Source organism: Antennarius striatus, chromosome 1 (genome assembly GCF_040054535.1).
Source record: "Antennarius striatus isolate MH-2024 chromosome 1, ASM4005453v1, whole genome shotgun sequence".
NCBI lineage: Eukaryota > Metazoa > Chordata > Actinopteri > Lophiiformes > Antennariidae > Antennarius > Antennarius striatus.
Window position 1 is genome coordinate 28,691,253 of NC_090776.1, and position 22,988 is coordinate 28,714,240.

The 22,988-nt window shown below is 41.9% G+C and overlaps 2 protein-coding genes across 3 annotated transcripts in view; both read left to right on the forward strand.

The window, feature by feature from the left end:
• The window catches only part of atosa (atos homolog A), a 28,106-nt gene extending 14,238 nt beyond the window's left edge, over positions 1-13,868 (forward strand). Inside the window, exons 2-12 of one of the 2 annotated variants that reach the window (XM_068339864.1) lie at positions 3,035-3,219; positions 4,170-4,366; positions 5,900-6,025; positions 6,292-8,155; positions 8,501-8,626; positions 9,273-9,361; positions 10,854-10,950; positions 11,323-11,481; positions 11,601-11,669; positions 12,317-12,510; positions 12,627-13,868. In XM_068339864.1, the coding sequence (XP_068195965.1) occupies positions 3,035-3,219; positions 4,170-4,366; positions 5,900-6,025; positions 6,292-8,155; positions 8,501-8,626; positions 9,273-9,361; positions 10,854-10,950; positions 11,323-11,481; positions 11,601-11,669; positions 12,317-12,510; positions 12,627-12,780 (3,260 nt within the window). In that variant the 3' untranslated portion in view covers positions 12,781-13,868. The remainder of the gene's footprint in view (positions 1-3,034; positions 3,220-4,169; positions 4,367-5,899; positions 6,026-6,291; positions 8,156-8,500; positions 8,627-9,272; positions 9,362-10,853; positions 10,951-11,322; positions 11,482-11,600; positions 11,670-12,316; positions 12,511-12,626) is intronic. The other variant, XM_068339941.1, reaches the window with a different exon arrangement.
• Positions 13,869-16,565: 2,697 nt separating this feature from the next.
• On the forward strand, positions 16,566-21,873 carry arpp19a (cAMP-regulated phosphoprotein 19a). Its single transcript, XM_068320007.1, has 3 exons — positions 16,566-16,780; positions 18,334-18,456; positions 19,366-21,873. Exons 1-3 carry the CDS (start codon positions 16,724-16,726, stop codon positions 19,534-19,536), a joined length of 351 nt encoding a protein of 116 aa, XP_068176108.1. The 5' UTR covers positions 16,566-16,723; the 3' UTR covers positions 19,537-21,873.
• The last annotated feature ends 1,115 nt before the right edge of the window (positions 21,874-22,988 follow it).

Consider the following 22,988-nt stretch of genomic DNA (forward strand, 5'->3'; position numbering starts at 1 on the left):
AAACCATTCCGAGCCTCATCAAGGAAACCTAATCACTTGATCACTTTGCCATCTTAGAAAGAAGTCAACGCGCATATTCAAAAACCTGACATTAAAAACTGGTTGAATTCATTCCGAGTGGACCACTCAGTTCGAACAGGGCGGATTATTTCCCGATCTGAAGTTCGAAGCAGATATGTAAGCTCCGACGTTCATCTTCGTTTATTATTGTTTCGATCGATCGGTGGTCCAGTCGGAGGTGAGGTGCAGCTATTTTCTGCTGTGTGTCCTAAACTATTTTTAACAAGTTTTTAATCTCAGGCTGCTAATTTACTGGCAACTGTGACGCTGTTTTACTCACAGAACTGACTTTAACGTCAGTGTCTCACTGCTGTTAATCTCACAGCACATCGCTGCTAGACAGAATACGCAAGCCCCCCCCCCGTGACGTGTTGTTTCAGGTATCAACTACACTTGCAAATCAATGCAGCACACCAGACACCTTTGTCTAGGAGTGACTGCTCTTGAAATTTCAGAAAAGGCTGGAATTATAACATTTTATTATTAAATTATAGGCTTTTAGGTGCGCCTTATAATGCGGAAAATACTGTACTTTTTTTTCCCCCCTTCATGCCTGTCGTGTACCTCTGTTTCTTGGTTTGTTGAACATATTGTCAGATGTATTTTACAGCAGCTTTGTGTGTGTGTGTGTGTGTGTGTGTGTGTGTGTGTGTGTGTGTGTGTGTGTGTGTGTGTGTGTGTGTGTGTGCGCGCGCGTGTGTGTTTGTGTAGAGCCCAGCTTTGGCACGGGGGTTGGTAATTGGTGACCCATGTCTAAGGTGAAATGCACTTTGGGAGCTGCTTTTTTAAAAATTTGCTAAGGGATGCTCTGGACTATTTTTTGCCGTGCCACTTGCCTAATCTAATAAAATATGGAATGTTACACCATGATTGATGAGTGTGGTAAGTTTCATGAGGGCAGTGTGGAAAATCCTCGTATAAAACAGCAATACCAATAGTGTCCTTGTAAAACACAGGTTTCCTACTTCACTGTTTTCCTTGTCGTCCTGCATGTTGATTGGTTTCCATTTATGCTGCTTCTTTGTATCTGTGTGCACGTTTTATGTGTGAGTGAGTGAGCCTCATAGGAATGTTCTTTCTATTCAGACACGACGCCCTAAAAAAATGACAAATCTCGTCTATGCGTACGCACGCTGGGCCCCTACCCACAGCCTCCATCACTGGAGCTTTGTCTTGCCTGCACGTGTGTCTCGATGTGTCTGTTTTTGTTGGACTCCTGCGTTTAAAGATGGCTGTTTGTGTGTCACCGAGTCTGTGTCCCATCGGTTTCTGTGTTTGTGGGCTTGTCTTTCTTAGAATGCCGCCATCTGACACCCACTATGTGTGTGTGTTTGATTGTTCAAGTGGGGGGTTGATGCACATTATGTACTTTGCAGGGCTGTTCTCCGTTGCTCCCTCAATCAGTCTTTCTTTCCTCCATCCATCCATCCCTCCATGCTTTATTTCTCTTACACTCCTCCCAGATGGATCGTCACCTTTAGCCAACATCCCCCTAATAGAACAGTGAACTGGAACAATCTCCAGTGTGTACTGGCTATACATCCTAACCACAGCCCCCTGCTGTATTTCCAACACCTTCAAGCGAACCATCATTGTAAAGATAATGGACGCTGTGACCTTGAATTTTGACCGTCGTATATTTCTCCCTCTGATCGGTCTCTTGATCCCTTTGTTCAAGCCTTTTCCAAATGCAGCCAATAAAGAATAGGAGATTGTCTCTGAATATAGCCTCCCTCTCCATCTCCTTCAACCTGCGCTTATTCAGCCTACAGCTGGCTGGCAGACCCCCTCCCTCCCTGTACCCCTCCCTCCCGCCTCATGTTTTGTGTTGGACTGCGCCTCTTACCACGTGCAGCAGCAGCTTAAAGGCATGTAGGAGGAGTTCCCTGAAAGGAATGTGTGTGACTGGTTGGCTGACTGCAATCTGTACACACACACGCACACACACACACACACACACAGACACACACATAAAACAGCAGCTCGTTGCTCACACACTCACACTGCAGAGGCAGCTGAGACTGAGACCGTTTTCACCAGCCAAACTCTGGTGGGAGGAGGACAGACTTTGTGTTTGTACTTCTAGCTCCACAAGGGCCTTATATTCTCAAAAATTATTCAAACATGCAAAAATTACCATTTAAATGTGAATTAATGTTTGCTCAGCTCGGGGAAGAGGATTGAAGTTGCAGTCCAGCCAGTTTTGACGGGTTAGTGTTTTTTGTTAGTTTGCTCTAAGGACAGCTGAAAGCTACAAGGTTCACCAAACCTGTTGCAGGTCAGCTGACAAGTTTTTTTTGTTCAGGAGCCAAATAGTTCTTCAGCCTCCTGCTCAATGTTCCCTGTCTTTATATCCAAGCTCCAATTTAAACACAAAGTCAGATTTTGTTGTGGGAGGAGACAAAGACGTACCGCAGACACAAGTTAAGTAACACTTGTGATCTAATACACAAGTAGAATGTCCTATAAATTTTCCTTGTGTTAATAAATGTGCAGAACAAACTGCCTCAGCATGAGCTCAAATCTGAACATGGCCTTCAGCTCAGTGTTAGCTGTCAATTATTCTAGTTATTCTGAGTTTCATCAGGGGCAAATCCATTAACATTTGTTCATGCACTGTCAAAGAGGGAGAATCGTGTCACTGCTTGTGTTTCTAACCAAACACTGTGTGGCTACACCTCACTGCTCAGCTGACTTGGAACATATAAATCGATGCCACTGAAGTAGTCAAACTGGATAAGTCATCCTCCTCTGTCCCAGGGGCCTTCTATGAATCAGTCATCCCTGAGTCCAACAACCTTATCTGCTTTGATAAAAATGTAAATGAAGCCTTTCATTCATGTGCTGATTGGGACGATTCGGGTTTCGTTGTCCGTGATTGTTGACTGCTGTGAGCAATGTTCGTCTCAGGATAGGTAAATAGGAGGAGTTCCCCTGTTTTTAAAAGACGACCCGCCCTCTCTGCCTTCTCTAGATGCCACGGAGGAGTTTTTCGAGTATGACGCGGAGGAATTCCTGGTGTTCTTGACCTTGCTGATTACAGAAGGAAGGACGCCGGAATATTCTGTGAAGGGGAGAACCGAAGGGCTGCACTGTCCACCGGCCCAGTCAGCGATGCCACCGCTTCACAAGCACGAATGCAGCGACAAACTTCCCCAGGTAATACACACACACACACACACACACACACAAATTCTTGTCTCAATTTTTAAAAGGCAGTTGTTGCTGCCTCATTTACATAATGCAAGTCATGAGAATTAAGTGAGACCCGCTTAATGAATGAGATACCAATGTCATTTAATGATTATTACAGGTAATAAAAGTCGTAATGGTATACAGTGGTACCTCTACTTACAAAATTAATTGGATCTGGAAGAAATTTGCATTACGGCCATGTTCTTTGGCGAGATCAACCAAACGCATCCTTTTTTCATGCTTTTCTATGATCTCTTGCTTTGTTTGTACGGACAACAAAACCTCTTTTTTTCTTCGTCTTTTCTTTTCCTCTTTTCTCCGTCACTTTCTTGGGGTCCATAGCGAATACTCAAAATGTTAATATATCTTCGTAAAACTATCAGAACACGTCATGGGTCGGGGGCCGAATCACGAGGGCGCTGCATAGACACCTATGCAGCATCCTTAGCCAATAAGGGACCTCCTCATTGGCTAAGTGGAGGTCCCAGAGCAGCTATAAGAATGTTGCGTTCAGGAACCTGTGGGAGCTGCGAGTATCAGCCCATACTGTATTTTTACCTAACTCAAAATTTCTTTCGTAACTAGAGACAATATTTTCCTGTTGGGGCGTTTCTTAAGTAGAAAATTTCGTATGTAGAGACATTCGTTAGTAGAGGTACCACTGTATTTTATAATTATACTGTGAAATAAAGACCTTCGCAGCAGCTATTTAGAGCATTGTATATTATGGTGCAGTCAACCTCCAAGACTGAAATGTTTTGACTGTGGTGATCTAGGTTTTCTGTGAGCTATATAAGGTCATAGATGCTCCAGCTGAGGCTCTCTCAGGTTTTTATCTGTGTTGCCTTTAAATTTCAAGGTCGAAGGGTTGTCATTGACTAATGAGCGCTAACCCTCTACCTTTGTGTGTCCAGTGCCGGCAGGCAAGGCGAACCCGATCAGAGGTGATCCTGCTTTGGAAGAACAGCATTCCCATCATGATTGAGGTCATGCTTCTGCCAGACTGTTGCTATGGTGATGAGTGCCCCCCAAGCGACCCCATCAGTGACCCAGTCATCAAACAAGATGCTCTGCTGCTGGAGAGATGGACCCTACAGCCAGTTCCAAGACAGTAAGGCACATTCACATATGGGCTGTGCCACAAAAGTGCGCGTTTGTCTTTTGAGTGATTTTCAGCCATATTCACACAAAGTTAACTACTTTTTATCAAATAAGTATGCATGATTTTATTGCCAAGGATAAAGCCTCCTCCTTTCATCCATCACTGTCCCTGATGATCATAACTTTTCATTGATTTATAGCATTTTTTTACTCATGCGAGAGCGCAGCATCGAAGACGATTCTCTACAACACCGTTATCTGTGTTGAACAAAGCAAACAAGCAAATGTGATATAAAACACAGCGGCGTTTGCATGTCCTTTTATCATCAAGCAGTACTTTGTAAACAATGGAATATTATTGCATTTACTGTCCCATAGTTTGTATTGAATTTTGTCTGTTCAGAGTGCAAAGAGCTGCTGGAACTCATGCTGTCCCCTCAGATTGAAAACACTTTTTGTTGTTTTTCTTGTTCTTTGACTTTTGACTTCTTCTAACTGCTTTTTTATATCTTCTGGTTGTGCGTTCCACACATGATCCACCATCATAAAATGTCGTCTCCTCACTGGCTTGCATGGTTTTTATATATTTGCCAATTTCTACGTTCCGCTGCCATCACAGAAGTGAAACAATACAACCCCTTTCATTACAGCTTCATCCTGTTTATATGCAACAATGAGATGGAACGAAGGTGCCGCAGTCCCACCTTGAAACGGTTTTGTTAAAGGGTCTGATGATTTCTAATACTGTAGCACCTCGAGATTCGAGCTTCTCGACATACCAGTTACTTGAGATACAAGCCGTCACTCTGTCCATATTTTTGTTCGACATACAAGCAAAATCTGAGATACAAGTCGTACGTCGGGACAGCGTCAGAAGGGACTGCATCTCATTCTTTCCCACATGTTTTACAAGTCTGGAATGCATTAAAAGGAATTTAGTTATTTTAAATTGGGAAATGTTGTTTGACTTACGAGATCAATTACAGAACAGATTGAAGTCATATCTCGAGTTATTGCTAAACTGCTTACTGCAGCAAAAATAAATCCAAGAATCAAAAAGGACAAATAAAATGGATATGAGTAAAAAAAAAAAAAGAATGAATAAACACTGGATGCTAATGGCTGTGCTGATATAGCTACAGATGGTTTATTTCTTTTTGCTACTGCATTTTTTCATATCATTATAATTACCAGTAAGCTAAACGATGGTCATTTATGGGAGAAAAAAGGAGTCAAAGTGCAAAGAAAAGGACAGGTCACACATATATCCTATATTTTCTTTGAAATATGACCTATTTCATAATCGATCTGCATGCATTCTTTTTTTTCCACCATTCACAGACATCGAGAAGATTAAAATACACTGTAGAATAGAGTAGACATAAACCAGGAGGAAATAAAAAACATAATGGCCTCTGTCTCAGAGGGTTAATTAGCCTGACACATTGTCCTACTTTGGAAGTCACATGTGCAGTGATATTGAATGCATACCCAAACTGCTCTCATTAACACATTTCCACCTGTACCTCTCTGTTTTTAACAGAAGTGGAGATCGCTTCATTGAGGAGAAGACTCTTCTGTTGGCTGTTCGTTCTTATGTCTTCTTCTCCCAGCTCAGCGCCTGGCTCAGTGCCTCTCATGGCATCGTCCCCAGAAACATCCTGTACAGGTCCGACATAACACACCGTGTTGATTTTAACACTGCTGGGTCAGAGGGTTTTCCGTCAAGATTAGTAAAGCTTTAGGAAACTACGAATCCATGCTGTTTTCAAATGTTCTCATATAGGTTCAGGTCTTGCCTAGTGAGCTGTTTTGGAATTTGAATAAGAGGAAGTTACATTGAAACTGTGTATACTCTTGACAATTCCTGGATATGTGATGGAAAATGGAAGAGTTATCAGTGGTGTGCTGATGGAATGTTTCCCTGTTGAACAGGATCAGTGCTGCCGATGAGGAGCTGGTATGGAATTTTTCTCAACCACCATCAGAGCACGTTTTCCCCATCCCCAATGTGTCCCAGAGTGTCGCGCTGCAGGTTCGCGTCCAGTCTCTCCCTCGCCAGCCCACCTATCCCACCCTAGCCTGCAGCATCCACACCGGCCTGCCCCCCCTTTACAGCAAGACCCCCAGCTTCCACCCAAATCTCAACAGCCACGGTGGCCCTCCCACGTCGAAAAAGAGCCAAGACCCCAACAACCTCCTTCAAAGCTCCAGCATGTACGGCAAGAGCTCCAACTCCATGTCTGGACTAATGCTCAATGGATTGGCCATCCCTAATCTCCCCATCAACAACATCCCCATCAACAGCTTTCCACACTCTGCAGTGCCACCTCCCTACAGCAAGAAGACCCAGGATCCTGGGGAAGACCACTCATATCAGAACGGAGAACTTCCACACGTCCCCACACGTCAGGGCTCCCCACTGTTCCACAGGTCCTCTCACTCCCCCACACCCTCCTGCTCCAACTCTCCCTCCCCACTCCCCACAAGTAAAGCAGGGAAGTGGCTGTACTCGGCGCTCAATGGTTCCTCTGACCCTCCACCAGTAGAGGACTATGGTTCTGGTACCAACAGCAGTGAGAAGACAAAGGTGACCGTCCCTGAGCCACTGAGAGCTTTTAAGAATTTTTCCCTCTCAGAGCCGCCACGCTGTCCCTCCCCAAGACCTTCTGCCTCCGAAACAAACCCTCTGATTGGCTCCCTGCTGCAGGAAAGACAAGAAGTTATCGCCCGCATCGCACAGAGGCTAAACTTCTGCGACCCCACAGCGCCGCCACTCCCTCCCGGACTTTTTGCTTCTGATAACCTTCCTAAAGCCATGTGGGGTAGTAACCATGACGATATAACTGCCAGTAAGACCAAAGAGCCTGAGGTACCACCTTACGAATCAGTGGGACGCGTGTGGCCCGGTCCCTTCAACACCCCCGTGACTGAAGCTTCTTTCAGCAAACGGGAGAGCGTCTCACCAAAACCCACAGCTTGCAGGAAGTTAAAAATGACCGAGACGAGAGACCGAGAGGACGAGAGGAACGGAGAGGGGCAGAGGGAGAGAGAGGAGAAGGAGAAGTGTAGAGACAGCTCCCTCATCGCTCAGGCGGTGCAGGACATCACGAGACTCATCCAGGAGAGATTGTCCGTCCCCTCGCTCTCCCCGAGGCACAGCCGGAGCGGCAGTCCCCTGCACCACACACACTCAACAACGGTCACGCACACAGTTCGCACATACTCACACACCACACACATCCCACAAGCTTCCTCACACACTGCCACTAACGGCTACGCACACGGCCACATACCCAGCCACGAACCGCGAAGAGGCAACACGCACACCGCCGCCACACGCTCACCCATTTGTACAGACAAGCCCCAAATCGATCCGGGGGCCGAATGCCATTCTCCCCCAGCACAAAACGGTGCTCACCTTACACTTGAAGAACCACCGTTCAAAGACCAGCCCCACTCCCAGACTGGTCAGTGTTTACAAAGTCCCTGGGAAGGAAAGGTCCAAGTCAGGATAGCCAGTAGTCACGAAGCCCCCTCCACCTCCCCCATCCGAGAGAACAGCCCAAGTAATTCCCATGTCTTTAACTGTACTTGCAATGATGCCAGCCCAGCCATGAACTGTAACAGACGCCACAACCACAGCAAGCCTCAGCCTCAAAACCAGTCCCAGATGCAGACCTGTGCAGCGGCGCAGGCCCCCTCCCTGCAGGACGAGAACCAGCAGGACGAGAACCAGGCACCCACAGAGTCCGGATGCTCCAGCACTTCAGAAATGACTCCTGCTGCTGCTGTCCTGGTAAGGGTAACATCACTGGAACGTCCTGGGTGCGAGTTGTATTATGAAGGTGTATGTGGATCCAACTATTTTGAGTTATTCAGAATATCGGGAGTTTATGAGTCGTTCATTCCACATTTTGCCCAGAAGTCCCAAATTTTCTATTAAAAAATGCTAAAAAAAAGAAATAACAATTAGCCATTGATTTTTTTTAAACATTACAATCTCAGCCGGGTAAGAACCTGCTCTTTGGCAAATCCTGCTTAGTTTCAATCAGTGTTTGGTACCAGGTGGACAATGATTTTACAAACTCGGATGATTTCACGTCAAGCTGCCTCTCTGTCTCTCGCTCTGTCTGTGTTCCAGCGAGCACACAGCCCCCTTCCTCTGCGGCCCAGCAACAGCTGGAAGAAACAGAACCGTCACTCTTTAGACGCCACGGCGACCAAGGCCTTTCACCCCCGCACCGGCCTGCCTCTGCTGTCAAGCCCTGTAAGAAACACACCAACTTACCAATACAGTGAAATACCAAGTTGTACTCATTTGTCAGTCCTTGCTCAGGCTCTCTCACAGCCACACTCTGAAACACTCACTGACGCGTCATCGTTTGTGAGATTGCAGTTGTTTTCCATAACAACACACTCCATAATGTGTATTTCAAGTCCTCAGCAGTTCCCTCACCGACCGGTACATGGAGTGAGAACGTTACTGTTTGCCTTCAAAAGACTCAAATACCTGACAGATGTTTTTATTGTTGCTGGGTAACTGAGTGTTTATTTAAGTTAATGTACAACACACACACGTGTGGTAAGGCATGTGACTCATGTGTGCCTCATCAGCCACAGCAAAATGTTTCACTGAGTTTGCTGGATTACCACACTGTTGGGTCATCAGTTTCCGGGCCTGTGAACAATCGTACTCATGCAGATTATCACTAACAAGACAGTTTCAAACAAGATGTCAAAATGTTTGAACCAGTTTATCTTGTCTTTCATACCCTTTGGTTGTTTAAACAGATAAAATAAAATTATAATCTAAAATCTTGGTGAGTTAAGATTTTCCAAAACTAAACACACACCTAAGCGTAAACCCATGACTGTTGCTCTGTGTCAGTCGTGTCTTATCTTTTCTGTTGCAGGTTCCTCAGAGGAAAAATCACTCTGGCTACTTTGACCTGGACACGTCTCTGGTCGACTGTAAAGGGTTGCCCTGGACTCCCGGGAAAAGGTACACGGTTTCTCACCTGGGATTATCGTTTTTTCGAATAATAAGTTCCAACTGAGTATATCCATACAGTTTTAATGATAGTTGGAGCACTGAGAATATTTCTTTCTACAGTTGCCTCCTACATCAATTGCTTAAAATAGTTCCGTGTGGGTCAAGTTACTCATGCTTTTCATCAGAAGACTGACTTGTTTTTCTCACTTTCTCGAGACATTTCAGCTGTTACTATGTGTAAGTGCCAGCATAGCAAGTTTTCATTTTGATACCTTTTTTTATTTTATTTTATTTTAGCGTTTTCATTTTGTTTAAAGTTGTTGGTTATTGGTGTTGTCTGGTATTCATCAAGCAGATTCAAGTTCATTATTCCTGACCTGGGATCTGCAATGGAGAGATTTGCTTCAGCTTCTGTATTTAAACCCACACAAGCTGATAGAGCCTTGGATCTGGATTGTTTTTTCTGAGGAATTGTTTGTGTTGTGAGATCAGACAATAAGTCTCCTGTTTTCAGCTGTAAGCTCACATCGGCCCTGTTTAGCTGACTATTCCTCACGCTGCCACCTGCTGAAGATCTGCTGTACTGTGACTGCATCTCCAATCACACACGTTCTGCTCAAAATGGCAGACAACAAGTTGACTTCACACACAAAATAGTGATTTAAGTAGTTTGACAGTCGAGTCGTGGTGGGGAAGTTACAATGTGAAGCATTTTTGTTTATTGAATTAAAATGTTACAAACAGCACAAACATCCTCAAGCCCCCGCCCTGCCTCTTTTTATTTCTCTCTCCCTGTCTTCTAATTTCTTAAAGTTTATGATTTGAAAGAATCAAGTTACAAGTTTGTAATGAAGAAACAACCAGACACACATTTAAGACACATCAATGTACAAATAGTGCATTTACAGAAGAGAAGTACAGTAATGTGTTTCCTTTTAGAACATGCATTATTGTCAGTAGATGGATAGGGTTAGAGGGAGGACAACTTCAAGTATATGATTGATATTGGATAGTAATGTCCTCTCAAACTTTTAAGTCTGACAGATATTTTTTTTAAATGCTAGGATACACTTTGGCAGCCATTCATATAATGTCCCCCTTGGGAAACCCAAGATATTTTTAAGTGAGAGAATGAGAGCAAGAAAAAGAGGCTACATGGCTCCAAAAATAGAAAATCAGTATGTGGCATGTACTGCTGGGTTTACTTGCACTCTGTCGCAAACAAAAGAATGTTTGGAAAGTGCATGGGGCTTCATGTTCCCGTCTGCACCTGGCAGACGTAGCTGGGAGCTGCTGTGGGTGAAGAAGCACAATTTAGTATTTAAGGTGGACAGTTCATGTCTGTCACCAGATCAGATCCAGTTTATCTCACCCTACATGTCTGGTTACACACCACAGATGCTCGTCAAAATAATACTCTTCTAGAATCCCATCATTGAAAACAAGTTGCTCAGGTGTGTGTGTTTGTGTTTGTGTGTGTGCGTGTGTGTGGATTCTTCAGGGTGTGTCCAAAAGGAGAGGGGTACTCAGATGAGTCACAGCAGCTGTTCAGTGCCAGTGCTCCACCTGCCAGTCTCAGTCTGCTGGGAAACTTTGAGGTATAACACTCAAACACTCCCAAAGTCATACCTTCTTTAATCCAGCATTTTATTTTTTTCTGTTTTAGTGTGCGATCAGACTTGCCAATTCTTGTCTTGAAGCAATTCAGATGAAACTGAACGCTCACGAAGGGAATTGATTTGGCTGTCAGGCTGTAGTACAGAAGCTGGACGAAGACCTTCTGCTTTTTGATGCCAAAGATTTAATAAAAAATTTTAAAAAAGTACTCACTGAATGAAAAATTTGAGTTTCTGTCCTGGATGAAAAGGTTAAAGGTCAAAACAGATACTGTCTTATGTATGAGAAAATAGTCACTGAGGAAAATGTGAAATAAAAACAAAACAAAAATCAGTTTACTTGTGTCTCTTTAGGAGTGTGTGCTGAACCACCGTTTGGAGCCATCAGGGTCTGTGGAGGGTTTCACAGCAGAGGTCGGAGCGAGTGGGTCCTTCTGCCCCAGTCACCTGACCTTACCAGTCGACGTGTCATTCTACAGTGTCTCCGATGACAACGCTCCCTCACCGTATATGGTGAGATTGCTTTTAACCCCTGTTGGTCAATTAATAATTTAGTTTGAGAGCTGAGATCTACACATACTGTTGTTATGTGTGTGGGAGCCTGTGTGAATCTGCTTCACATGTTCTCACAGGGTGTGATAAACCTGGAGTCCCTGGGGAAAAGGGGCTACCGTGTACCTCCATCAGGAACCATTCAAGTGGTGAGGAAGCCTTTTGTTTTCACAAGAAGTGGAAAGGTTGCAACTTTTCTTATTTCAATAAGACCTTTGCATTGTTGTTAATGGACTGAGAATGCAGTGCAAAAACAAGACACAAATAAATGAAAGGGGAAGGGATGCCCCCTAGTGGTTACAGAGCAAAAAAACAAATCATATTACAGAATGAATTTATTACATCCTGCTTCAAAGCGGTGACGCATTATAATTGTCAGTGTTCGTTCATTGGTATGTCCACCAAATATCTTCACAACCGTTGCAGACAGAAAGGTGAAACAAAAAGCACATTACTCGGGCGGCAAAGGGGATGAAAATGAGATGATGACCTTGACCTTGAGAAACCCAGGTCCGGATAAGATACTGTAGAAAGACGAGGGAGAAGGCCAGTCTGAGTAAGACCATAGCTTGTGCTTTGATCTACATATGCTCTAGCTTTGATCTATGGTCAAAACCCAGAAAGGTCAAAGCTATGCACTTGTCAGGTACTACTTTCAGGGTACCCTGACCTACCCTTCGCGGGAGTCGTGTCTACTGTGTGGTGTTCATTTGATGAATCTTTTATGTCTGTTTACAGTATCGGCTAATGCATTCACAATGAAACTGGCCCTGTGCTCTCATGTTATACCTCTCAGACCTTATTCAATCCCAACAAGACGGTGGTGAAAATGTTTGTTGTGATGTACAACCTACAAGCCATGCCAGCTGGACACCAGACCTTCCTACGCCAGAGGACCTTCTCTGTTCCAGTCCGCCGAGACACAAACAATCAAAACAACAGGAAGCCCCTCAGCCATGGACGCACCTTGCGCTACCTCATACATCTGAGGTATGCTAAAATCATCATTTCCTCTCTGGAGCAGGCTGGAATTAGAATATCTACATTTTTCCTCCTTTGTTCATCCCTTGTCTTCCTTCTCTCTTTTTCTCCCGACCATCAACCAGGTTCCAGAGTTCAAAGTCTGGGAAGATCTACCTCCATAGAGACATCCGTCTGCTGTTTTCCAGGAAGTCCATGGAGGTGGACAGCGGTGCTGCCTATGAGCTCCAGTCCTTCACAGAGTCCCCCATTGACCCACCGTTCTCCACTCGCTGTTGAAGCCTGAATCTCTCCCACCTCCAACACGGACGCTACAGTCGCACCTCGATGTCAGCGATAGAATCTGACTCGTCTCATGGCTTGTTCAGAAGGCTCCAAAAGAGAAGAGACTTAGGAATGGTGGTCCATAACATTCAATGGACCAGTGCCCAAATAATACCCTTCTTCTAGTCTGTAGTCAGAACAGACCGAGGGGAGGCATAGATGTCCATAACCTTGACATGAAACTTTGTTCTTTGTCAAGAACACGTTTGATCATAGAGGTTGGGTCAGAGGCTACAGGCATAGAGAATGTTTCAGATCTCATTCTCTGTGGTGAGAAGGCCTTATCAGATTTGATGGGTGATTCCTTTCCTCTGGTGCATATTCCCTCCAGCGACTGGCAGGAAAAAAAAAAGAGACCAGCAGTTCTAAGTAGGAAGATAGACACTTCAATTGTTTTAGCAGAATCTAGGCTGAATTTCTTGGTTCAAATCAATGTTATTTGGATTTCTCCTTCACAAATTATTTGTTTGTGCAAATCTTACTAAATTTTTTTAAAAAGGCCTCTTAATGATATCAAATTTGATTGATTTATCTAAAACTGAATTCAACTTTTTGACCCAGTGATTCTTAAGGGTGGAGGGAGTGCATATGGAGGAAGAAGCAGGTGGAAGACTTTTGTACAATGCCATTCCCGCTCATAAAAAGGAAAAACAATTCTTTCCATGGTCCAGTAAAGAAGTCAAGCAAGCAATCAAGCTACAGTATATCCAACTGACAGCATCACAGCAGAACATCAGAAGTGCACTGTGGATTTTTTTTCTCATAACTGGAATGAAACAGAAAATAGTAATATTCTAATACTTTTGTACTGTTACAAAACCACTTTATTTGAAGTGTTGCAATAGGAAAGTTAACCTTAGTTTAGTGTTTACAAATTCACTTTCAGTTTACTTAACCAACAGTTTATTTAATATTTAAATTAATATTTCAGTTACTACTTGTAATGTCAGTCATGCTAAGATCATGTAGTGCAAACTGTCTATCATAGTATGTATTTTTGACATATTCAGATCAAAAAAATATATATATATCTTCTAAAGCAATCTTGAAAGTTGCTTTGTCTCTGTTGTTTTACTCTTCCTGTTTCCTGTTCTTTCACACCTGCAATGACAAAAAATATAACATATCTAAGATGATACGCCATCTCTCTGCCAACGATTAAAGCCTACACAATGACTTCAAGATCGGGAAAGTGAAAGTATGAAAAGAATTCCGGGATGATAATATAAATTCCACGCATTTCACATGAGACAGAAATTAGTTCATCATAATATCATTATGTTTCATGTAGAGCATCATCTCCATATGATTAGGATGAAATGACCAAAGATTCCAACATTATTATTCGTTTTTTTAAGTAAAAGGGTAACAGTTGAACTACACAAAAACTGGTAAATCAGTATGTTTTCTGAGTTGTAAACAGGCGACGTAATGCCTGATAAATCTTTTTAAGTATTTCAGTTTTGATAACATCGCATAATAATCTTGCATGCCATTTCATCATTATAAGCAAAATGTAATTTTGTATGTGCTGTTAATTACCATCGGTGACTTCAATCTATTGTAAAAGAAAAAAATACTTGAAATATTTTAAATGAGAAATAGGTTTGTCATGGGAAACAATATTTACATATTTTAATTTTACTGTAAATGGCATGTCTTCAAGAAATATGACTACATGTTTATGTTACGTTAAACTATGACCCTAATGATAATATTCTCAAGGGATAAATATCCTGTGTAGAACAGCATAGACATTTGAAAACAGCCACATCATTTGCAGTACAGTACGAAAGGTTGCAACTCCTACAAAGCAGAGGAATAATATAATTTTAAAATGTTGAGCTTTAATTTGCATTATTTTTTCTACTTCTGGAATTTATGCCATGCAATAAAATGAAGATGCATATGTCTGATTAAATACATTAAGTATTAAAAAGAGAAAATAAATGAAATTTACAATGCACAACTCAAAATTCCTAAAAATTTAACCTTACTTGGCCAAGAATGGGTAAAATGGCGACCGTTGTTTTTTATAGAGCCTCTCCACATTTAAATGCAGATTTATTTGAATGTTGCTAAATGTTGACCTCAATTGTTGATCATAAACGTTTCTGTGTCATTTATAAACTGTTTTTTGTAATTTACATATATTTTGAATCAGACCACAAGGCGCACTGAAGGTTAATCTGTGATGTAATTCATTAGTAACGAGGGCAGCGCAGCCACAGTTGACGTCACAGTTGACGTCACACAGAAGAAATTATTGGTGTGTCTGCAGGAATGAATTGTGAAATGTAGTGAGTTAATCAATGCGACCGAATCTGAGGACTATTTTCCTGCAACCTGGACTCGTGTCGCTGCGCGGAGGACGAACAGCTGATCGGAGCGTCACGCGCAGTGAAGCTGATCCTTACTCGTGGCGTGTGCACGAAAGAAGTGAGTCGTGAGCGCGCACGGTATTCTGCCAGTGACGTAGTAGTGCTTGTCTGAGGGGCTGCGGCCTGGTCACAGTAGAAAACAGTAGTAGTGCGTAACAGGAAGTACTTACACATGTGTTTAGTAAACATTTTAAATGCCTTGTTGAAGGTTCTGAATCCACTAGTTTCATAAGCAGGTTCACCAACCCTTCTAAACTGGAAAAATAAAATCTGATTATTATTTTTTTTCAAATTCAGAACATATTTATATATTTTACTGGTGCACAACATGAACTTTCTGCCGACCATGACTGGACTCCGTTCAAACAAGCTGCAGAAACCATATCCCATGAAAGATTGTCTCTAAAGAAGTAATCCACAAGTTTCTTTATATAAACTGCCTTAGTTGTTATTATAAGAGGTTTACATAATCAAAAATCTTCCTTTATCATGTTGTCTTTCACATAGCGCACAATAAAAACAAGCTGTCTTAGACTGTGGTCTCGTCCAGTTGGAGGCTGAGTTTGTTGGGCAGCAGACTGAGACATGGTCATATTTGATGTGAATACTTTCTTTGCCTCAAAAAAGAAATGCAAGAACTTCTTCTTCTCTGTTTTCCTTTGACGTCTGTAAATAAAAAAGACTTTAGAACTCCCACCATTCTAAACATGCTCATCATTCACAAGCAGAGGTGACTGTTTCTCACCATATCTGATAGAATTCTCATTGAAGGAAAGCTTTGGGACACTTCTGGGGGTCTTCTGCTGAAGATGTTAGCATCTTCTCTGCAAACTAAACAAAGATAGACATGTATTCCTGTTATTTATATAGATGTGATGTAATTTCTCCGAGGGGATCAATAAAGTACATCTTCTTCTTCATGATCTGACCATTCCTGTGACAGATGCGAATCTGCACTTTAATGCTGATGACAAGGAAATTTCTATAAATGTTGCCCAACAAAGCGGTTTGTTTCTACAACTCTTCTTTAATCAGTATTAGATTATGGAGATGTTTTACAACCATTGGCAAATGTTTGTGAACATTTGTGGGAGCTTAATTTTGGGGTCACAGCTGATAGCATGTCACGTGACCGAGAGCTGTCAAGAGGCACCGACCATGCGTTTGTCTGTGCGTCACTCCGCGCAGAACTTAGTCACTTTTCAAAATAAAACATATTTAGACTGATAATGAAAAAAAAAAAAAAAAAGTCGAACAATAATTTTTAGAAACAATAATTTCCAGATTCATCTAAACGAAGCTTTATGAAGTTTTATTTCCTCGTCAGCTGTGATGAATCGCGCCTGTGTCTTTATCTTCATCCGGATTCTGCCGCTCGGGTGACGCGGAGGTGATCCGTCCAAGCCTGTGGGCTCGGCGGGACTCGCGTGGGTACGGACAGCCAGAACAGGGGGATTTGTTTGTGGATCATTTGTCAAAGCAGTTGGCAATCCTGTGTCTGACATTACGATAACATAATGTCGATGGAAAACGAGGAGACACAGACCGCGGAGGACACGTCAGTGGAGGAGAAGGTACCCGCGGTAGAATCAGCCTTTCAGCGGCAGCAGCGATGACTTTTGTTTTAGCTAACGCTACGTTTGCTAGCCTAGCATGGGAGCCCCGCGCTCGTTATTGCTGTCAAGAAAATGCAGAGTTCTTGTCACAATATTATATTTCATATAATTTGTGGAACCTAGAACTGAATTTATTTTACTTTTTATCCAGCCTAACATTTTGGTGAATAGGGCGAAAGGATACGGTGTATGTCTGGTGTCGCTAGAACTAGCGGCTCGTCATTCGTTAAGCTAGCTGTCACGACTCCCCGCTGGAACACAGTGTTGACTGTTAGCTTAGCCGCTAGCTCCGAACGATCCATGGCCGACAAACTGGTGTGTTCTGGTTCGTGTGAAGCCCAATACGGTGATGTTATTTCATATGTCGTCTTGTTACACGCAATTATGTGTGTTGCTATTTGCTAACTATCACTAGATAACCGCCCGAGCTGAAGCTAAGCAATGCCAGCTAAAGCTAAGCTGGCATTGCTTAGCTTTAGCTAAGCTATACCTAGCTGAACAGGTTACAGTGTTTACATTAAACCTGATACTATATGGCAAAACACCGCAGTGTAGGTTGAATATGGGTTTAAGCTGTTAACCCTCAAGAATTGTTTGGTCCAAAAAAAGGACATTTTTGTTGTTTTTACGTGTGTCTCTCCCAATAAATCAGTCAATTGAAAGGATAAATATATGAATTTTGCCATTAATTTTCTTTCAATTTTCTTTTCTGGATTCCTTAATGCCTTAATTCCTTAATGGGAGTGTATAGAATAGCAGATTTTCACTGTGTATACACATTACCTGATTGGGCCAAAAATGCTCCCATTGACTCCCATTATAACCACATATTTTTCATATACTATAAGCATATATATATATAATATGTAATATACAATAATGCTGCCATGTTTTTATGAAACTAGATCTTCATTGTCTGCAGCAGGACAATGACCCCCAAATCAATTCATCCAATAGTTGTATTATCTTTATCAGAAGTATTAAACTGTGCACTAACTTGGAAATATTCCATATTTTGTGTTTTTCCCATTGGAAGAAAAACAGGGTTCTAATGGCAAATTCCATATAAACATATATAATAATAATAATAATAAAATATAATATATATCTATGGATAGGGCTGAAGTAATGGAAAAGATTTGATGCATTGAAAGAGAAAAAATTCTGTATTACATTTTTTTTACACGTTTATGAGATGGCTCTTTTTGGACCTAATTAGGTAATGTGTATAGCCATTTTAACCGGTTTTCAAGGGTTAAGCATGTGTTGAATGTGCTAGCATTGTTTGCCTAGCCATATTTGATCGGGTCAGCCAGGTACTGTTGCAAAAACTGAATTCATAACGTAAGGTTTTCGTAAATATGAACAGCAGTCAGGAATTCTCTAATGCAGTGCCATCAGGAGACAGATGTTTGTGGGTTTCTTGGAGTCGCCTCTTTAATGTCCCTTTCTCCATTTTACAGTAACCATGATGTTTCAGATTGAAATGTATCTCCTTCACCTCTTTTCAGGACATTCAGGCCAATGTGATCAGTCCTGAGAAGGCAGAGGAAGCCAAGCTGAAGGCCAAGTACCCGAAATTAGGAAACAAGCCCGGGGGCTCTGATCTGCTCCGCAAGCGGCTACAGAAGGGGGTGAGTTGTCTTCTGTGTGCCAAGCTTCAGAATCACCAGTTTTTGTTCCTGAAATGGAAGCAATGCAGGTTGACAGTAAAAAAAATTCCTCATGATTTAGGGTTGTGCAATAAATATCCTCTGTAGTGTTTAAAGAATGTTATTTAATTAGCCTCTGCAAAACAAGCCTGGAAGGCATGTGCACATAGAGATCTAATAAGAATACATGCAATGTGTTGTAGAAAGGCATATATGATGAATGCATCAAAATTTTAGTTGGCGTTACTGAAAAATTAGTGAACAGTGTCAGAGTCGCAAAGTAGAGACACCACCAAGATGTGGATCATCGTCACGTATGATGGTAGTGGTTATGCAGCTTAAAAAAATGTGTTACACAATGATGATGTTACACAAAAGAGCATTTACTGTTTAAGACATATCCATGTGAGCACTTCATTTCATAATCCCCATGACCAGCCTGTTTCACCATCTCTGAACAAGCTGCTGTTCAGAATACTAAAAATATGAGCAGAGTTGTGATAGAACAAGTGGTGATGTTCTTTGGTGCTAATTTTGAAAAGACTCACAGTTACTACTTTCCAGGCATGCATCCTAAAGTGGTCTGTGTATCTGTGTGCTTGCGGATTGTTACCACAACATTCTGTAATGAATACGGTGCTTTTTTAAAAAGCCAAGGAAAGGCTTCTGTTCTTAATAAATCCATTGTTCATTGTAGTGAAGCTGTGCATCTTGAAGTATGAATGAGCGAGGGATTACTGTATTCTTATTCTCTAGCAGCAAACCTGGTTTATACATGCTAAAAAGAGTTGATTTATCCTAGCAATCACATGTATTGAAATGAAATATGTAGATTTTTCATTGTAAATGATATAGATTATACATACATTTTAATGGTGCATTTCTCCACAGCAAAAGTATTTTGACTCTGGCGACTACAACATGGCTAAAGCGAAGATAAAGAACAAGCAGCTGCCCACAGCTGCGCCAGAGAAGACTGAGATCACGGGGGACCACATTCCCACCCCTCAGGATCTGCCCCAGAGGAAACCGTCACTGGTAGCCAGTAAACTAGCAGGCTGATGACAACCCTTGAAGCACCACCTAGCCCGAACCCTCCCCACTCAAGTCTGTACCCTCCCCTCACAGTACCACCTGTCCCCTGTCTCTGGACCCCACCCATTTGGAACCTACACCTAACACCTGGCTAGCTGGCATCTTCATATCCTGCTTGTTTTTGTCCCTCCCCGTTGGGCCCTCTCTCAACTACCTCCTCTTCTAATTTTGTCCTTTGTTATTCCCCTAAATTTCCTTTCTTTCATTGGTCTCGTATATTTCCATGTTCATTTTTATTTTCCCTTTACTCACATGTAGAGTACATTGAAATACACGACATTCAGGGGTGAGTGATGAGCAGGTTGGAGACACCTCTGACTCACAGCTGATCAATGACTGGTGTCACCGTGTTTATGGGCTGTAAACGGGAGCGAACAGCAGCAGAGTGTGTGTCTTGAATGGCTGGATGGCTTTCATATGGTCGTCACACCACATGTGTGTATATAAATACACACACTACTCACAAGAAGTTAGGAATGTTTGGGTTTCAGGTGAAAATTATTGAAAAAGGAAAAAGTTCACATTGCAGTAGTTCAAGCATTGTCAGAATGACTGAATTAATGTTATTCACATAGTATGAGTTTGTCACCGTAACATTTACAGAGTATAGGACGTTTCTGTATTGACTAGACACACCTACTCACACTGAAACCCCACTCCCACCAAAGGTTTGTCTGTGAAGCTCACCTGTGAAGGTTATGCCTTTTAGTTTCATCCTGAAATTTCACCTGGAAGCCAAATATCCCAAACTTTTTGTGAGTAGTGTATTTATTTCTTCTTTTGTGGCACTGGGGCAGACACCAGCCTTTCTTTTAGAGTATTTTACATTATCTTTGTATTGATCTCTATTCTAACTCTTGCCGAGAGTAAGCTTTAATTTCATCAACCATTTAATGATGATCGGTGAGGGGAAGCTGTACTTGAGGACTACACCTGAATGTCATCTGAAATTGCATGTGTGATGCAGAGTCCCCAAAGGCCAACTTCACTGATCCGTGCTTTTAAATCACCGACGTGTATTTAGCGTAGACATTTTAATTGATATTGAAGATCTTATGCACTATCTACACACACTGGGTTGCATTTTGACGGTGCAGTCAAGACACCTTGAAAAAAGGAAAAGTTCTACCTGCGTTAGTTGAAAAAGAATGGATGTGTGTTGGGGCAGTGTGAACTCGAATGTTGAAAATTGTAGCTGTTTGTCATGTGCTGTGTAGGGTTGTGCGTCGAGAACCGCTTCCAAAACTCTTTAATTGTATTTTTTAAGGAACTTTATTTTAATTTTTGTTTTTCTTTTCAACTGATAAACAGCTGAAAATGAAATTGCCAGCTCGATCAGTTCCAAAAAACCCCAAACAAAACACAAATGCACACTTAAACATCAGTTTAAGTGGTGTTCAGAAGAAAGCGGTGTGGTGCAAAGGCTGCATCCCTTCTGAGACTGAAGCACTGACATTTAAATGAAAATTAAAAAAAGTATAGCTAAGCTAGTTAGCATGCAGCCATCTTCTCACCACCTGAAGTAATGATAACGCTAGATTGTTTGTTTATTGTTGTTGTTGTTGGGTTTTTTTTCTTGGTGTTTTAATGTTTTCGTTTTCTTTGCAGGGCTGAATAGAACAGTGGAACAGAATACTGTATATAGAAATGTCCATCCTTCCATTTTAACCAGGCACAGATCAGAATACAAGTTCTTGAGAGTTTGTGTGGGAACTCGATGACTCATAATAAATGATGCATTCTTTATGCAGAATGGCAGAAAAACCTTTCTCCTCTGTGAAATAAACACAAGGACTGTTTCGACTCAGCCTCTCAAGAGAATTGGAATTGAAATGGGTCAAGAACTGAAAAGAAAGGATTCACAATTGTTCATCTCTGAACGATGCACAATCCTAGCCATGCATTTTAGCCCTAAATGACAACAGTCACCCTCCTCAGGCCAAAGCTTATTTAAAGATATTACTTAATCGTCAGTGCACAAGAGAGCTACAGCAGTGTATGAAACCTGAACTCTAACCTCCTGTCAGTAGGGATCACTCTTTGTGTTCTGTGTGCTATGTGAGAAAAATCTATGGTTTAAAAATAATACTGGGAACAACTGGGATCAAGTAATGCTATGAATTTCAGTCTGTATGCATAAACTGTCATGGTTTTATCTGAAAGTGCTTTTCCTGGGTCCTTACTGACTGGATGAGGATGTCTGCTAAGCTAGAGCTTCATCGGTGTGAGCTGTGCATGTATACGGCTGCCCTGCTGTCACTTGGTGCCATTTTGTTTTGTAAATAAAATAGTTTTGCACAAATATTTACATGTGATTTTTTTGTGTTATGTTGACTTTGTTAGGAAATGTTACACTTCTATATATTTCAATGCAATACGGAGCCCCAAAGAGCTACGCAATATATTCACAATTTGCACCATGTGATTCATATTAAAGTGTTACAAAAACAAAACAAGAACCAATGCAGTGAGAGACTGCAACATCCCACGACACCCCTGAATTCAAAATTTTACCCTGATCTACTTGCATAGGTCAAAGATCAGAGCCAGGGCTCTGACATACTGTCGTTGATCAGTATGTTGTGTCAGCAGTTTACAAAATAAACTAATAAATTCTGGTTGGTCAAACGGTGCCAAATGTTTGATTACATTTGGTATCCAGGTAAGAATTACGAGTCTGTTTCTCTGGATTTTAGTCAACAAAAATTAGTTGTCTCAGTCACAGGTTTACGTGTGTGAGTACTACACTCCACTCACACAACGCAGCATAACGAAATGGTTTCCCATATAAGACAGGCTTATGAAGATGAAAAACACAATTTCATTGTTTAAAAGACCCTTTAAAAAACTTTTAGATTTACATGAGTTTACAGCATCAACACCTACGGTTGGGTTTTAAACACCCAAAATGATTGATTGATTGATAGGCTTCATGGGGTAGCAGTAGCTCAGTCTACTAGGTCTTGGGGTGGCCAGCTCAAGATCCATGTGGACCAAAAACGTGTGAACTGGCAGTGGGAAGTGCCACTTAACGTCCTGAGCACTACTGAGGTGCCCTTGAGCAAGGCACCATCTCTTTACAAGTTGCTCATTAGGGACCTCTGATGGAGCTACCTGCTGCTCCACCCCACATTATTTTGCATTCTCCATTTTGTCCCACAGTGGGACAAAATGTTTGTTTTTTTTCAAATGTTTTTTTTTTCTTCAAATTTTATTATGTATATATATATATGTATGTGTGTGTGTGTGTGTGTGTGCGAAAAATTACATTTTTAACTAGAGTGGAAAAATAATTTCTACGGCGTTCAATAAAGTTCAATTCCCCTTCTAATATAACGGCGTCCTCTGAGCCGCAGTAGTTTCACCTCTTCACCACCAGGGGGCACACTTTCCCACGCCGGAGCAACTTTCTCCGTTCG